The 17,466-nt window shown below is 42.7% G+C and overlaps 1 protein-coding gene across 2 annotated transcripts in view; it reads left to right on the top strand.

Moving 5' to 3' along the window:
* The window catches only part of LOC110527955 (protein kinase C delta type), a 38,444-nt gene extending 25,630 nt beyond the window's left edge, over positions 1-12,814 (top strand). The window contains exons 4-17 of one of the 2 annotated variants that reach the window (XM_036983441.2): positions 1,700-1,865; positions 2,780-2,811; positions 2,999-3,084; positions 3,833-3,962; positions 4,110-4,210; positions 4,328-4,421; positions 5,082-5,206; positions 5,516-5,689; positions 5,811-5,902; positions 6,083-6,145; positions 6,291-6,429; positions 6,596-6,784; positions 10,138-10,266; positions 10,424-12,814. In XM_036983441.2, the coding sequence (XP_036839336.1) occupies positions 1,700-1,865; positions 2,780-2,811; positions 2,999-3,084; positions 3,833-3,962; positions 4,110-4,210; positions 4,328-4,421; positions 5,082-5,206; positions 5,516-5,689; positions 5,811-5,902; positions 6,083-6,145; positions 6,291-6,429; positions 6,596-6,784; positions 10,138-10,266; positions 10,424-10,582 (1,679 nt within the window). In that variant the 3' untranslated portion in view covers positions 10,583-12,814. Of the gene's footprint in view, positions 1-1,696; positions 1,866-2,779; positions 2,812-2,998; positions 3,085-3,832; positions 3,963-4,109; positions 4,211-4,327; positions 4,422-5,081; positions 5,207-5,515; positions 5,690-5,810; positions 5,903-6,082; positions 6,146-6,290; positions 6,430-6,595; positions 6,785-10,137; positions 10,267-10,423 lie in introns of both variants that reach the window. The other variant, XM_036983439.2, reaches the window with a different exon arrangement.
* Positions 12,815-17,466: the final 4,652 nt, after the last annotated feature.

Here is a 17,466-nt window from a genome sequence, read left to right as displayed (position 1 = left end):
GAAATATATTTGATTTGATTTAGAGAAATATGCTGCTGCACAAGTCTGCCAGGCCAGCTCGTCACATTGAGCTCAGCCTAGCCCAGAAGCCCTGCAGGCCCTGAAAGGGGTAGTGTGTGTGTATCTACAGCTGGCATATGACCCAGGCCTAGGGAGAGGCTGTATGTGGGAGTGTCCCAGTCAGGCTGAAACTGCTCTGGCTTGGCCCGGGCTAGGCTAGGCTGCAGCAGCATCCATCATACCCCCCTCTCTCTGCAGGTTTCCTGAAATGCAGCCCAGACTGTGGTATATTTAGGCCTGTGTGTCTGAGTAGCCCTCTCTGCCTGACTCTGTCACCAGCCTGTATCCAGAGTTGGCAGGCAGGACCAACCCCTCTCTCAACATACACACCAGTCAATGGAATGAGATCTTTTTTTCTTCTTCTCGATCTATTCATCTTCCCGTCTGTCTGTGTCCTCCCTCACTCTCTTTTGTGTCTTCTCACAGTCCTCATATCAGTTTTTATTTTCTTTGTTTACCTCTCTCACGCCGCTCTCATTTTCTTTTCATGACCTTTGACCCAGCCCCCTTGGCTTCCTCCAGCTGCATCCACATTTCCCAGAAGGTCGTCACGGTTTACTCTGAAAGTCAAACAAGTGTGACCTCAGTCTGTAGATCTCTTTTCCTTAATCTATCCCAATTTGATGGTTGATGTTTTATAAATGGTATTTCTATAGCAAATAGATCATCTCTAACTCTGAGACTCAACTTATGCAGGTTTAGAATATAACAATGTAGATACAAGGTGCATGAATTTTTGCAATTCCATATACATATATTTTTTTTACCAAGGTGCCATTTGTAACAACGTAACAACATTTCCATCACCAGTTTTCCACCATTTCATGATGATTTACCTGACACATGAAAAAAGTCACGACCAGGCTGATGGAAATGCCAACAGACAATTTGTTCGTTCGACATGGTGGGATCTTTTTGTCTCTGCAAAATGTATTATGCAAGAAATGGTGATTGGAAACCCCTTTTTATGTGCAAATATTGAAATAAAAACCATCATATTGGAGTAAACTTGGTCTGCCCACTCTGACTCGGGAAACCATACAGTTTATTAGGCTACAGATGAAATAAGTTATGAAGAACTTTACAGGGTGGTGAAAGTGCAAGGCTTTGATGCTCCTTTACAATAATCGAAGGTGACATGATGATCGATGCTTGGCTGCCGTTTGACAGTAATAATATCACTGTTAACCATAATAATCTCATAATGTGGGTAGCCTCTACCCGCTGCAAGCTGATGATTTAAAGTGCACGTGCCAAAACCATTGTAGGCACATTTGCTATATAACGCAACAGTTGTTGTGACAAAACCATCGGTAGAGTTGAAAATGCCATGGAAACCCATTTAACTTTGTATTTTTCATTTGGTACATGGGATTTTAACAGCAAAGTTATTTTTATGTGTACTACATCAACAAGGACAGCCTTTTATACGCAAAAAGTCATTTCGATGGAAACACATTCTGGTTGAAAATGCGCATATAGTTTTATGCAGATTTGTTTATGTTTGCATGAAAATCTGTCGCTAATTGGATGGAATCCTAGCTACTGTAACAAAATGTCTCAATATCACCCACAGACACAATGGTATGACTGAGAACATAGAATCATTAGCTTGATCATTTTCATGTGTCCCCAGCAGCGTTTAAATCGACAGTGAAGATGCGCGAAGTGGAGGACGAGCCGAAGACACTGAACCGAAGGAGAGCCATTAAACAGCCCAAGGTGCACTTCATCAAGAACCATGAATTCACCGCCACCTTCTTCGGACAGCCCACCTTCTGCTCTGTCTGCAGGGAGTTTGTCTGGTGAGAGACGGAGAGTACCTATCCTAACACCACCATGACCAAATCAAACTGTATTGGGCACATACACATGGTTAGCAGATGTTAATGCGAGTGTAGCGAAATGCTTGTGCTTCTAGTTCTGACAGTGCAGTAATATCTAACAAGTAATCTAACAATTCCACAACAACTACCTAATACGCACAAATCTAAGTAAAGGGATAGAATAAGAATATGTACATATAAATGTGTGGATGAGCGATGACCGAGCAGCATAGGCAAGATGGTGTATAATACCATCCATACTGACCATGGAAAAAGAGCATGACTTTCTCACACGTCATTACTGCATCAAAGAGTGGGCTTTCAACCTGGTTGACTTGTGTAGTTGTTTGTTTTACACGCAAACGGTATTATGCCTTGGCCTAGCAGTAAACCAGAGTACAGAGAGAGTTGACTGATTACCCCAAAACCAGCCCCCATGGGGTATCTAAGTAGACCCATTAGCAGCCCTAATTGTTCCCTGACTGGAGTAGCCAGGCAAATAATAACAATAAGACTGGCTGGCACGACCTGTAATGTGAGCTCTGTAAGTCACTGTCTTGGGAAAACCCACAGGGTGTTCCAACAAGGTCAGCGGCTCAGCACAATCCCCAGGGCAGGGCTGTCCCCTTCCGACCAGAGAAGAAAACTGTTATTGGTTCCTAATGGCGACAGGTTGAGGAATGACCAATGTCCCTTTTGGCCTTAGAAGTGTGTGCGGACGGTGTTTGTGCAAAAGATGAATGAATGTCTCTCCTCTCTTTCATTCTGTTAAGCTACCGTTGTTTATTGTCACCATCAATACTTTTCATGAGGTTTTCTCACCTTCTGGGAAAAGTGCACAAAGATTAGACATGTATTGTATGACTCTTACACCCTGTTTTCTTTTCAAACAGGGGACTCAACAAGCAAGGCTACAAGTGCCGACGTGAGTGTCTCTCTGACCACTTGCTGTTTAGATTTTTCCACTATATGGACATTGTTTTGTAGCTTGGAGGCATCCTAAACGTTCGCTGTGCAATCATTCACTCCCAGAAATATACACATTTCTCATATCAATAGGTGAATGTCTCAACTGTGAGCTTGCCCTAATGTGGCTTTATCTCTGTCCTCAGAATGCAACGCGGCTATCCACAAGAAATGCATCGACAAAATCATTGGGAGATGCACCGGAACAGCAGAGAACAGTAGAGACACTGTGGTAAGCATTATGACCACCTGTCATAATACATCGCAAATAGTAGTTGGTGTTTGAAGATCCGTTTTCAACGGAGCATTTCCCTTGATCAATATGTTGACTTGGATCGTCATTTTCCCACGACAATTCCTCTGATTGCATCGCGGTCATGCAGCTGTGAGGGAACTGTGTCACGCTTCTCTGCATCCCTTTAACGGCAAGACGAGACCCATTCAGGGAGGTCAACGGCCGTCAGAGACCAGGCAAATCAATGGGCTCGTGTTTAAAACTGAACAGTGGTGCTCCGTTCCAGTTGTAATTTAGCTAGCAAAGGACCAAAGTAGCCAGTATAGTGCCAGTGGTTTCAGCATAAGACCATTGTTACCAGTAGTGGAGCACTTTTAACTAGTGTTGCTTATGAAGTATACAGCCAGGGAGATCGTAAGGCTGCTAGTATCTGCAGCAGTAGGATCAGCTTTTCAGCACCTGAGGCAGCTAGGATAGATCTGCCTTCTCTTGGAGGGCAGAGTCCCCTGTCTGCAGCCTGTATGGGAGCTCCCCTGGGTGTGTAGGTGGATTTATAGGCCAGTCAGTGCTGTGAGGGTGGAGTCAGTCCACCAGTTAAGGGTGTAGGTGTGTGCCCCCTGCTCCCTTTGGGGAACCATGAGGAGCTTCAGAAGGGCTGTGAGGCCCCACAGACTCCCAGGTTTTTGGGCAGTGCTCATTGGTACTATGGACTGGCTCTTTGATGACGGGAGCTCTGTGTCCACAGTTCCAGAAGGAGCGCTTTAAGATCGACATGCCGCATCGCTTCAAGAGCCACAACTACATGAGCCCTACCTTCTGTGACCACTGTGGCAGTATGCTGTGGGGAATGGTCAAGCAGGGCATCAAGTGTGAAGGTGGGTGTGATGCCCCTTCTCTCTCATTCCCTCTGTCTCTTTCCATCTATCTTCAATACACGCAATCTGTTAGCTCTGGCCCTCTATCTCTTTCCCTCTCCGTCTTTCACAACCAGTGTCTTACTCTTCTCTCCTTTCTCCTGCCAGATTGTTCCATGAACATCCATCACAAGTGTCAGAAGAAAGTGGGCAATCTCTGTGGAATCAACCAGAAACTTCTGTCTGAGGCCCTCAACCAAGTTAGCCAGGTGTGAAAGGCAGGGATATGCACTTGGTCATACCCACATTCACACATATGAATGTGTTTTTTAGAATCATTAATGCACATTCATAAACCTATTGTAATGGCATTTTTACCCCCTCAGAAATCCATAAGTAGGTCTGAATCCAACAAATCCGAATCAACAGACATTGGAATCTACCAGGACTTCAACAAAAGCCCAGGAGCGGACCCTAGTGGTGAGTAGCTGTCACTGTTGCAGCTGAGAGCAAGGTATTCTGCATTATAAACTGGGTGGTTCGCACCATGAATGCTGATTGGCTGACAGCCGTGGTATATCAGACCGTATACAACGGGTATGACAACATGCATTTTTATTGCTCTAATTACATTGGTAACCAGTTTATGATCGCAATAAGGAACCTCAGGGGTTTGTGGTATATGGCCAATATACCACGGTTAAGGGCTGTATCCAGGCACTCCCATGTTGTGTCGTGCTTAAGAACAGCCCTTAGCTGTGGTATTTTGGCCATGTACCACACCCACTCCTCATGCCGTATTGCTTAAGTATACCAGGTATATGACAAAACATGTATTTTTACTGTTTTAATTACGTTCTTAACAAGTTTATAATAGCAATAAGGCTCCTAGGGGTTTGTGATATATGGCCAATATACCACGGCTAAGGGCTGTATCCTGAACAGCCCTTAGCCGTGTTATATTGGCCATGTACAACCCCCCCCCCCCCCCCCCCCCCCCCCCCCCCCTCTAGCCTTATTGCTTAAGTAAATACACTTTTTGGTTTTTCTTACCCATATTTTGTTGTTGTTGTGTCTTTACATGTGTAAATGTATCTATTGAAATATATGCCCCTCTTTGTGTGTGTGTGTGTTCAACAGAAGCCAATGAGAAGTTGTGGGAGGGTGGTAAGGTCCCTGCCCCCACCAACATCACCCCCACGATCCACCTCACCATCGATGACTTTGTGTTCCACAAGGTGCTGGGCAAGGGCAGCTTTGGCAAGGTAATGTAGGCCCCAGGCCAACCACTCTGGTACATTTACCCTCACATCACTGACACCCATGCACACACACTCAATTGCCTTCCCACAAGTGTCACATGCTAATACTGCTTTGTCTAAAAGGTCCCAAGGCAGTCTTCAACTGCTGCAAACTAACCTACTTTAGGTGTTTAGTTACTATATGTTATTATCTGTTGTCAGAGTGACAATAGCAACCCAGTGGTCTGCTCTGGTCTGATAGTTGTTCAACATGTGTTTTCTCTCTGGGAGTATACAGCCTAACAGTATCACCTCTCCCGTCTGGCGCTCCAGGTCCTGCTGGCTGAGCTGAAGGGGCGAGGGCAGTACTTTGCTGTGAAGGCCCTGAAGAAAGATGTGGTTCTGATGGATGACGATGTGGAGTGTACCATGGTGGAGAAGAGAGTCCTGGCCCTGGCCTGGGACAACCCCTTCCTCGCACACCTCTACTCCACCTTCCAGACCAGGGTGAGACCCCTCTCCAAAGCTTCATCTTTTATTATGAGAACTATTTTCCCTCAGACTGATTTGTGTCACTATACTTATCTGTGTAAATTATAGGATTATGTGCGTGTGTGTGTTTTTCCAGGAACACCTGTTTTTCGTGATGGAGTACCTGAATGGAGGGGATCTGATGTTCCACATACAAGATAAGGGTCGCTTTGATCTCTACAGAGCCACGTGAGTGACAGACTGCAGTGTTATGTAGACTCTATCTCACCATCCACCAACCACTAAGTAGTTATGTTACTTTAAAACTCATCCAAGAGGGTTTGATAGCAGGTTAAGGGCAGACTGTAGGCCTTTCATAATGATGATGCACTCAGAAGTAGTTGGGCCTCTACCATTGTTCTCCCCCAGGTTCTACTCAGCAGAAATCGTAATTGGACTGCAGTTCCTCCATTCCAAAGGAATTATTTACAGGTGAGCTCCATGAACTGCGATGGCCTGATCTTGTCGTGCACATGATTCACCCCTGTATTAATGCTTAATAGATTAACTTAATTCCCTTTAATCAGGGAGCGGATTGAACCCCTCTCCCCCCTGCCCTAACCCTTCCTTGCTACAGGGACCTGAAGCTGGACAATGTGATGCTGGACAGGGACGGGCACATTAAGATTGCTGACTTTGGGATGTGCAAGGAGAACGTGTTTGGAGAGAATCGGGCCACCACTTTCTGTGGGACACCAGACTACATCGCACCAGAGGTTTGTGTGACTGTCTGTGTCTATGCGGGATAGGGTTTTGTAGGATTCTGTTGAAAGCAATTTACTCTCTGTCCTGTATTTGTTAGCCTGTGTTTTGATCCTGACTGTAGTTGACTCCTAACATAGTTGACTCTTAACATGTGTCTCTCTGTCTGTCCATCCTCAGATCCTGCTGGGACAGAAGTACACCTTCTCCGTGGACTGGTGGTCGTTTGGCGTGCTGGTGTATGAGATGCTGATTGGCCAGTCGCCATTCCAGGGTGATGACGAGGAAGAGCTCTTTGAGTCCATCAGGATGGACGTGCCTCACTACCCTGGCTGGCTCACCAAGGAGGCCAAGGACCTGCTGGAGAGGGTGAAGCTACTGCTCATTCTCTTCTCTCACTGACCCCGGACCTCCTTTTCACAATGTTGTCTGTCTGTGACAGTTGGTGGCAGATGGGGCTCCACTAGAAAACAATGTAATCTTGCATTCTCCCCTAACTTTCATCCACACTAACCATGCACACACAGACATTCACACGTAAACTCTGCAAAAAAAGAAACGTCCCTTTTTCAGGACCCTATCTTTCAAAGATAATTTGTAAAAATCCAATTAACTTCACAGATCTTCATTGTAAAGGGTTTAAACACTGTTTCCCATGCTTGTTCAATGAACCATAAACAATTAATGAACATGCACCTGTGGAATGGTCGTTAAAACTTCTTATGGCTGAGATCCCGCTAACGGGATTGATATGACAACAGCCAGTGAAAGTGCAGGGCGCCAAATTCAAAACAACAGAAATCCCATAATTAAAATTCCTCAAACATAGAAGTATTTCACACCATTTTAAAGATACACTTCTTGTTAATCCCACCACATTGTCCGATTTCAAATATGCTTTACGGCAAAAGCACCACAAACGATTATGTTAGGTCAGAGCCAAGTCACAGAAAAACACAGCCATTTTTCCAGCCAAAGAGAGGAGTCACAAAAATCAGAAATAGAGATCAAATGATTCACTAACCTTTGATGATCTTCATCAGATGACACTCATAGAACTTCATGTTACACAATACATGTATGTTTAGTTTGATAAAGTTCATATTTATATCAAAAAATCTCAGCATACATTGGCGCTTTATGTTCAGTAGTTCCAAAAACATTCGGTGATTTTGCAGAGAGCCACCCCAATTTACAGAAATACTCAAAATAAATGTTGATGAAAATACAAGTGTTATGCATTGAACTTTAGATACACTTCTTCTTAATGCAAAGGCTGTGTCAGATTTCAAAAAAGCTTTACGGAAAAAGCAAACCATGCAATCTGAGTACGGCGCTCAGTCACCAAACAAGCCATAAAGATATCTGACATATTGTGCAGTCAACAGAAGTCAGAAATAACATTATAAATATTCACTTACCTTTGATGATCTTCATCAGAATGCACTCCCAGGAATCCCAGTTCCACAATAAATGTTTGTTTTGTTTGATAATGTCCATCATTTATGTCCATAGAGCTACTTTTGTTAGTGTGTTTTGTAAACAAATCCAAACTCACGAAGCACGTGCACTAGGAGCAGACGAAATGTCAAAAAGTTCCGTTACAGTCCGTAGAAACATGTCAAACAATGTATAGAATCAATCTTTAGGATGTTTTTAACATACATCTTCAATAATGTTTCAACCGGAGAACTCCTTTGACTTCAGATATGCAATGACACTCAAGCTAACTCTCACGTGAACGAGCGTCACAAGCTTGTGGCACTCTGCTAGACCACTGACTCAAAGAGCCCTTATGAGCCCCTCCTTTACAGTAGAAGCATCAAACAAGGTTCTGAAGAGTGTGGACATCTAGTGGAAGCCTTAGGAAGTGCAACATGACCAATATCCCACTGTATCTTCAATAGGGAATGAGTTGAAAAACGACCAACCTCAGATTTCCCACTTCCTGGTTGGATTTTTTTCTCAGGTTTTTACCTGCCATATGAGTTATGTTATACTCACAGACATCATTCAAACAGTTTTAGAAACTTCAGAATGTTTTCTATCAAATACTAATAATAGTATGCATATATTAGCAACTGGGACTGAGTAGCAGGCAGTTTACTTTGGGCACCTCTGGGCACCTTATTCATCCAAGCTACTCAATACTGCCCCCAGCCATAAGAAGTTAAGACACTAACAGCTTACATATGGTAGGCAATTAAGGTCACAGTTATGAAAACTTAGAACACTAAAGAGGCCTTTCTACTGACTCTGAAAAACACCAAAAGAAAGATACCCAGGGTCTCTGCTCATCTGCGTGAATGTGCCTTAGGCATGCTGCAAGGAGGCATGAGGACTGCAGATGTGGCCAGGGCAATTAATTGCAATGTCCGTACTGTGAGACGCGTAAGACAGCACTATAGGGAGACAGAGCAGACAGCTGATCGTCCTCGCATTGGCAGGCCACGTGTAACAACAGCTGCACATGATCGGTACATCCAAACGTCACACCTGCGGGACAGGTACAGGATGGCAACAACAACTGCCCGAGTTACACCAGGAATGCACAATCCCTCTATCAGTGCTCAGACTGTACGCAATAGGCTGAGAGAGGCTGGACTGTGGGCTTGTAGGCCTGTTGTAAGGCAGGTTCTCACCAGACATCAACGGCAACAACGTCGCCTATGGGCACAAACCCACCGTCGCTGGACCAGACAGGACTGGCAAAATGTGCTCTTCACTGACGTGTCGCGGTTTTGTCTCACCAGCGTTGATGATCGGATTTGAGTTTATTGTCAAAGGAATGAGCATTACACCCAGGCCTGTACTCGGGATCGATTTTGGAGGTGGAGGGTCCGTCATGGTCTGGGGTGGTGTGTCACAGCATCATCGGACTGAGCTTGTTGTCATTGCAGGCAATCTCAATGCTGTGCACTACAGGGAAGACATCCTCCTCCCTCATGTGGTACCCTTCCTGCAGGCTCATCCTGACATGACCCTCCAGCATGACAATGCCATCAGCCACACTGCTCGTTCTGTGTGTGATTTCCTGCAAGACAAGAATGTCAGTGTTCTGCAATGGCCAGCGAAGAGCCCGGATCTCAATCCCATTGAGCACGTCTGCGACCTTTTAGATCGGAGGGTGAGGGCTAGGGCCATTCCCCCCAGAAATGAAACTTGCAGGTGCCTTGGTGGATGAGTGGGGTAACTTCTCACAGCAAGAACTGGCAAATCTGATGCAGTCCATGAGGAGGAGATGCACTGCAGTACTTAATGCAGCTGGTGGCCACACCAGATACTGACTTACTTTGATTTTGACCCCCCCCCCCTTTGTTCAGGGACACATTATTCCATTTCTGTTAGTCACATGTCTGTGGAACTTGTTCAGTTTATGTCTCAGCTGTTGAATCTTGTTATGTTCATACAAATATTTGCACATGTTAAGTTCGCTGAAAATAACCCAGTTGACAGTGAGAGGATGTTTCTTTTTTTGCTGAGTTTAGTCACACCCAGACATGCAGAGAAAGACAGGCATTGGAATGTCACAAGTTTGCCCCTGGGGGAAAAAAATATTATTTTTCCATAAATATGCAAACAATGTTGCGATTACAGTATAACCCTCTCGACCCCTCCCATCTACACACTCACAAGCTCAAGCTCTGCACACACACACACCTTACATCTCAGATGGGATGCCTGTTTCTAAGCTCTTGTGCGTCTCTGTGCTCGATCCCCAGCTGTTTGAACGAGACCCTAGTAACAGACTAGGGGTGGTGGGGAACATTCAAGGACACTCCTTCTTCAAGACCCTCAATTGGCCTGCCCTGGAGAAGAGAGAGCTGGAACCCCCCTTCAAACCTAAAGTGGTACGATCTGGTTCTCTGGCTTTGATGTGGATAGTGAAACTCACACACTGATGCTTTTGATTGGTTTACGCCATTGTGAATGACTTGTTTGGAGTTGTGGTGTGAATGTTTCTATTGGTCACTTGTTGAACTGACACCCCTTCTCTGCCGAGCACAGAAAGCGCCCAATGACTGCAGCAACTTTGACCGGGAGTTCCTGCGTGAGAAGCCCCGCCTCTCCCACGCGGACAAGAACCTGATTGACTCTATGGACCAGGCGGCCTTTGCAGGCTTCTCTTTCATCAACCCCAAGATGGAATGCATTATGGTCAATTGAAGGCACAACATGATTCCTCCATCTATCCATTATAAACATATAAACGGAAGGAAGGAAGGAAGGAAGGAAGGAAGGAAGGAAGGAAGGAAGGAAGGAAGGAAGGAAGGAAGGAAGGAAGGAAGGAGAGAGAGACCAGTATAGCATTTATCACTGTGGTGGGTCCAATCAATAGTGGTGTCATTCTTTTCCTTGTGATCAAATATTGAATCAATATGAATCAGTCCATATACTGTACTTTATCCCCCAACAACACTTGCACCACCCCATAACTCAGACTGTTGTTTAATATTTTGCATGCTGGGAAGTCGGGGATCAAATGTGGCTCTATTATCACACCCCTGTGTGCCCTACCTACTGTCTGTCACTCTTTCCTGTCCTGATCATTCACATAATATTTTGTGTGTCTGTGCGTGTCAGCACTCGCTGTGCGTAAATGCATAAATGAATGTGTCTTTGTGAGTGACAGCATGAATGTCTAGTATTTCCCCCTAGCTGTAGCAGTTACTCTGATTTGGAGTCACATGTTGGTGCCAGTTATGAATTGTCTATAATGAAAAAAAAGTTTGTACTTTTTCAGGTACAAAATGAATGGGTGCTGCATACAAAATCTTGTTGTATAATACCCAAGAAACAGGACCAGTAGAGAACGCACAGATGTATGCTGGCATGGATAGTCTCATTCCCCTCTCACCGTGTGGATCTAGCTGCCCATCCACACGGTATAAAACTAAGGGTTTGCAACCAGTACTGCAACTTCCCCACTTTCCTGAACCAACTGCAGCTACTCTGATTAAGACCTGAGTAAGTGTGAAACAGAGTGGAACATCTTTCTGAAGGGAGTAAGTTTAATGGTACTACACGGTGTGTCGTTTTGAAGGATATGGGTGTGTTGGGGGGTATTCCATTGGCAAAAGGATGGATAATTGGGTCTTGTGTTACTTGAAAGTATTGTCAGAGGCATCATGCCCATCGGGGGCACAAGGACACGTGCCTCCTCACGTTACATTATTTACTAAATAACATTATTTACTAAATATCATTTTTAAGCCAATCGTTCAAATGTATTTATAAAGCCCTGTTTTACATCAGCCGATGTCATGAAGTGCTGTACAGAACCCCAGCCTAAAACTCCAAACAGCAAGCAATGCAGATGTAGAAGCACAGTGGCTAGGAAAAACTCCATAGAAAGGCAGGAACCTAGGAAGAAACCTAAAGAGCCCACATATTTTCATCATTATTTATAAAAAAAGATCTGTCAGCTGTATGTTGCGGAGGGGCCACAGAGTCTGGACCAGTAAGTGGCTCCTTCCAAGGTGCATTGCGGACCAAAGATATGCGTGCAGAGAGTATTGTCAGTGGAGGAGGAGAGTATCGAGTGAATCACAGTTGATTTTTACTGCCGGTTTATCGGCAGGTCTCACAGGAGCTATGTATGAAAATAATTTTGATCACGCTATGTAGCCAATTGATTAATTCTTGATAAGTAAATAAAACACATGTTTGGTTGTTTCTCTGTAATACTAGCCACCTAGCAATTTTATGAAGTTGACTTTAGCTAGCCAGCTACAGTGCCCTTTGTAATTATTGGGACAGTGAAGCGTGTTTTATTATGAATAGTTTCCTAATCTCCCAGCCTCATAAATAGATTCCCAGCCATTTCAGGCTATCAGTCAAGTTAGAGTAGCTTGTCTAACTATCTTAGCTGACATGTCTGCTGGCAAGGTTGCTAGACTTTAGAAAATACAAAAATAGCTTTAATTCTTGGGTTATGAGACTATATACCAGTGTGGCAGTTTGTACTAAACTCTTAAGATATATAAAAGTTCTTAAAGAATCAATGTGCATCATTAATTAAAATTACAATTAAACCGGTTAGGGGTATGGTTAAATAACCTATGCAAAAAAATATAATATATTTACATAGAATTAGGCATAACAATTATGGCTCTAGATTGCAGGAAAAAGCTGTTTCAGGTGTTTGAAAAATGCTACTCTCCAACTTGTCAGAAATGGTCAGAATTCCCACCATCCATCTTCATGTACTATATCACCCCTCTAAAATAATGGGTGCATGAGGCCCCTGGTATTGTAACAAGAAAATAATAATATGCTGGATATGAAATGAAAATGTTGATTGCCCTAAACAGACACAATATTTATAAAGGATGTACTTTTTTACTGTCTTCATATTTTACATCTGATTATAAATAAACACATTTTTATTTATGGTGATGTGTTTTCCATTACGTTTTGATTGCCTCTATATTTGCAAAATTTTTGACACTTTCTCATAAATGTGTTGTCACAAATTTGCTCCACAAGAGACACATTCACAGGAAGATGATCTTTTGACCATCGCTGGGCTTGATTTAATTAGATTTATTAGGATCACCATTAGCTGACACCAATGGCCAGTCTTACAGGGGTCTGACATATAATGAAACAACACATTACAGACCAAATACAACTTACGCAAGATGGCGGTCAATGCAGAGAAGTTGTTTTGGTAGCTGAAGGAATTATTGGATTTCCTTACCCAAATTATTAAATGGATCATTTCTACGGTCAAACGCCGTATGAATATGGTTTAATTTACGACAACACTAGATAGCTAGCTCAAAATCTCATTTGTCGAACGTACATGGACACTTCCAGAACCAAAATAAAATAAATGGAGAGATCGTCAGATGGACAATTAACCACAAAAGATGGTATGATTTTGGGTACTCCTCTTCAGAATGTAACTGTGGGGGGAAATACTGCAATGGGTGATGAAAATGTGGTGAGCACGGACAACAATGCTCACAACTCGCACCCCTCCAGTCCACAGCACATGCAGTTTGTTACCTTACGACCCCGGCACTCCAGTCAAGCCACAGGGGAAAAAGATGAGGCCAAGAGGGTATGTCACTTCTTGAGATGCAAAACAATATTGTAATGCTTTTGACAGCAAAGATAGATGAAAAGGCAAATGGCTTGGGGGACATGGTAAGGGAGAATACGATGAAAATTGAGGCCATGAAAAAATCTGTTGACTTTATCTTTGAAGAAGTGAAAACCCTCAAAAGTGACATGAAAGTGTTAAGAAGGTGGCTGATCTCAAGCAAAAGGTGAATGAGGCGGAGAGATACCAGCGCAGGTGGAACCTGAGGCTCCATGGAATTTCAGAGCAGGTGGGTGAGGACATCAAATGCAGAGTTGTTGACATCTGTGGAGCTGTCATTCCCGAATCAAAAGCCAAACTTCAGGAAAATGTAGACATCGTTCATTGTTTGGGAAGAGTCAATGATCAAGACGAGGCCGAGGACAACCATCATCCGGTTCACCAACAGATCTACACAGGATCACCTCTGGAGGCGAGCGAAGAATTGTGAATTCCTCATCAAGCAAAAATTGAGGTTGACAGAGGATCTGACCTCAGCGGACAAAGTGACTAGAGAGAAACTGTGGCCGATGGTGGCTGCAGCTAGAAAGGCACGGAAAACTGATTTTTTTTTGTCGGTGCATCATCGATGGGAAAGAAACCAAATCAGAACATTTGAGAGAGAGACAGAATCTAACTCGGACAGAACTGGCAGGCCAAAAAAGCTGCCTAAGTGCCAGGTGAAAAGCAGCCTTTTATTATAATTTTTTTTACACAAACACTTGAATGAGAAAAGGCTGACATGAGAACTGATAAACTAAACACTAACTATAGGTGAATAACTGCTTATTGTAAAGTCTACACAATGTCTCCCCCTTGTGGGAGTAAGAATACTTTAGTAACTTTATAACCAGTATTTGTTTGTTTTTGTTGGAGGTTAATAATGGGATGGAAATCCTTTTGAGTTACGTATCCTTAGAAAAAGCTTATATTTGCAAAACAAGGTTGTTGGTTGAAGTTTGTCTTTATCTCTTTGTTCAATTAATGTCAGGGGTATCTATAAATTACTCAAGCGTAAGGCTATTTTCCTGTATAGCAAACGTTTTAATGCAGACTTTTACTTTCTACAAGAGTCTCATGCTTGTTCTTCCGCTCTATCTTTTTGGAAAAAATCAATGGGGTAACGATATCTGGTTATCATATGGCATATGTTTTACTGTATGGTTTATATATGGTTTACTACATGATTCCATATGTGTTACTTCATAGTTTTGATGTCTTCACTATTATTCTACAATGTAGGAAATAGTCCAAATAAAGAAAAACCCTCAAATAAGTAGGTGTGTCCAAACTTTTGACTGGTACTGTACATTTTCTCAACAGGTTATGGTCAATAATATCAAAGGCTGCACTGAAATCAAACATTACAGCTCCCACCATTTTATCAATTTCTTTCAACCAATCATCAGTCATTTGTGTCAGTGCAGTACCTGTTGAGTGCCCTTCTCTATAAGCATGCTGAAAGTCTGTTGTTAATTTGTTTACGGAGAAGTACGGTGGCTTGCAAAAGCATTTTCGCTGATTTGTTGCCTTACTACCTGGAATTAAAATATATATATTTTTTTTTTTGGGGGGGGGGGGGGGGTTGTGTGATTTGATTTACACAACATGCCTACCACTGTGAAGATGCAAAATAAAAAGAATTGTGAAACAAAATAAATAACACAACTGCGTGCATAACTATTCACCCCCCAAAGTTAATACTTTGTAGAGCCACCTTTTGCAGCAATTACAGCTGCAAGTCTCTTGGGGTATGTCTCTATAATCTTAGCACATCTAGCCACTGGGATTTTTGCCTATTCTTCAAGGCAAAACTGCTCCAGCTCCTTCATGTTGGATGTGTTTTCTGCTGGTGAACAGCAATATTTAAGTCCTACCACAGATTCTCAATAGGAGTGAGGTCTGGGCTTTGACTAGGCCATTCCAAGACATTTAAATGTTTCCCCTTAAACCACTTGAGGGTGAACCTGAGGGGGAAGGTGAACCTCCATCCCAGTCTCAAATCTCTGGAAGACTGAAACTCTGGAAGACTGAAACAGGTTTCCCTCAAGGACTTCCTTGTATTTGTATTTAGCGCTATTTAGCGCTATCCATCATTCCTTCAAATCTGACCAGTTTCCCAGTCCCTGTTGATGAAAAACATCCTCTTGGTGTTCTCGGGGTGATGAGAAGTGTTGGGTTTGTGCCAGACATGGATTTAATGGTTCTCCGTGGGATGTTCAAAGTTTCTGATATGTTATTTTTTAACCCAACCCTGATCTGTACTTCTCCACAACTTTGTCCCTGACCTGTTTGGAGAGCTCCTTGGTCTTCATGGTGCCGCTTGGTGGTGCCCCTTGCTTAGTGGTGTTGCAGACTCTGAGGCCTTTCAGAACAGGTGTAAATGTACTGAGATCATGTGACAGATCATGTGACACTTAGATTGCTCACAGGTGGACTTTATTTAACTAATTATGTGACTTCTGAAGGTAATTGGTTGCACCAGATATTTAAGGGATTCATAGCAAAGGGGGTGAATACATATTCATGCACCAATTTTCCATTTTCTATTATTTGTAATTTTTTTAGACAAGTTATTTTTTTCATTTCAATTCACCAATTTGGACTATATTGTGTGTGTCCATTACATGAAATCCAAATAAAAATCAATTTTTATTACAGGTTGTAATAGAACAAAATAGGAAAAACACCAACAAGGATGAATTATTTTGCAAGGCACTGTACCTCATGCAGCGCAACACATCTCCTTTGCATAGAGTTGATCAGGCTTTTGATTGTGGCCTGTGGAATGTTGTCCCACTCCTCTTCAATGGCTGTGCGAAGTTGCTGGATATTGGAACACACTATCAATCCAGAGCATCCCAAACATTCTCAATGGGAGACATGTTTGGTGAATATGGAGGCCTTGGAAGAACGGGGCCATTTTCAACCTCCAGGAATTGTATACAGATCTTTGCGACATGGATGCATTATCACGCTGAAACGAGATGGTGGCAGATTAATCTGTGGCATTGTGTTGTGTCACAACACTGCACGGCTTTTGTCAAAGCCGAAATAAGTATGACATCCGGGCATTTAAAGTATACTTGATTTTCAAATTGTCTCATAATATTAAACATTATTTTTTCACATACTCAAATGGCCTACTATTAAGGATGCAAGTATGGGTATTTGGACACATGCACTGCCTTTATCATTGGATGAGTACCACTTCAACGTTTTTGGGGGGACAATAATTTCCTCTTCCAGGTTAGATGGTCATCATATTGTACAATTTTTGTCTCCTCTTTTCATAGGGCTAGATTAGAAGGTGTAGGCTGCAATTTCTTCAGCGGAGTAGGCTACTAATTTGTGTCATATTAAAAATGATGTTGGTCATATCTCCAGTCATATAAAGTGTAATAGAATTGCATGAACTATGTTTATAAAAGGTCACATTTTCCCTGTGCAAAAACAGAAGAAATGTCTCTGATAAGGCCTACCCTGTCACTACGCACTCAGGCATGCAGTGTTCAGAACTGTCTGTTTAGCTTACAGTGATTTGAGTTGTATTTTTAGCCTAAATTATGACTATGCAATCTATTCATCACATTAGGAAAAGTAGCCTTTTTTTATTTTTTTTATTTTTTTTATTTCACCTTTATTTAACCAGGTAGGCTAGTTGAGAACAAGTTCTCATTTGCAACTGCGACCTGGCCAAGATAAAGCATAGCAGTGTGAACAGACAACACAGAGTTACACATGGAGTAAACAATTAACAAGTCAATAACACAATAGAAAAAAAAAAGGGGGAGTCTATATACATTGTGTGCAAAAGGCATGAGGAGGTAGGCGAATAATTACAATTTTGCAGATTAACACTGGAGTGATAAATGATCAGATGGTCATGTACAGGTAGAGATATTGGTGTGCAAAAGAGCAGAAAAATAAATAAATAAAAACAGTATGGGAATGAGGTAGG

This window comes from Oncorhynchus mykiss, chromosome 7 (genome assembly GCF_057628025.1).
Source record: "Oncorhynchus mykiss isolate SJ-2025 chromosome 7, ASM5762802v1, whole genome shotgun sequence".
Taxonomy (NCBI): Eukaryota; Metazoa; Chordata; class Actinopteri; order Salmoniformes; family Salmonidae; genus Oncorhynchus; species Oncorhynchus mykiss.
The sequence above is the reverse complement of the archived record's forward strand: the minus strand, read 5'-3'. Positions and strand labels throughout refer to the sequence as shown.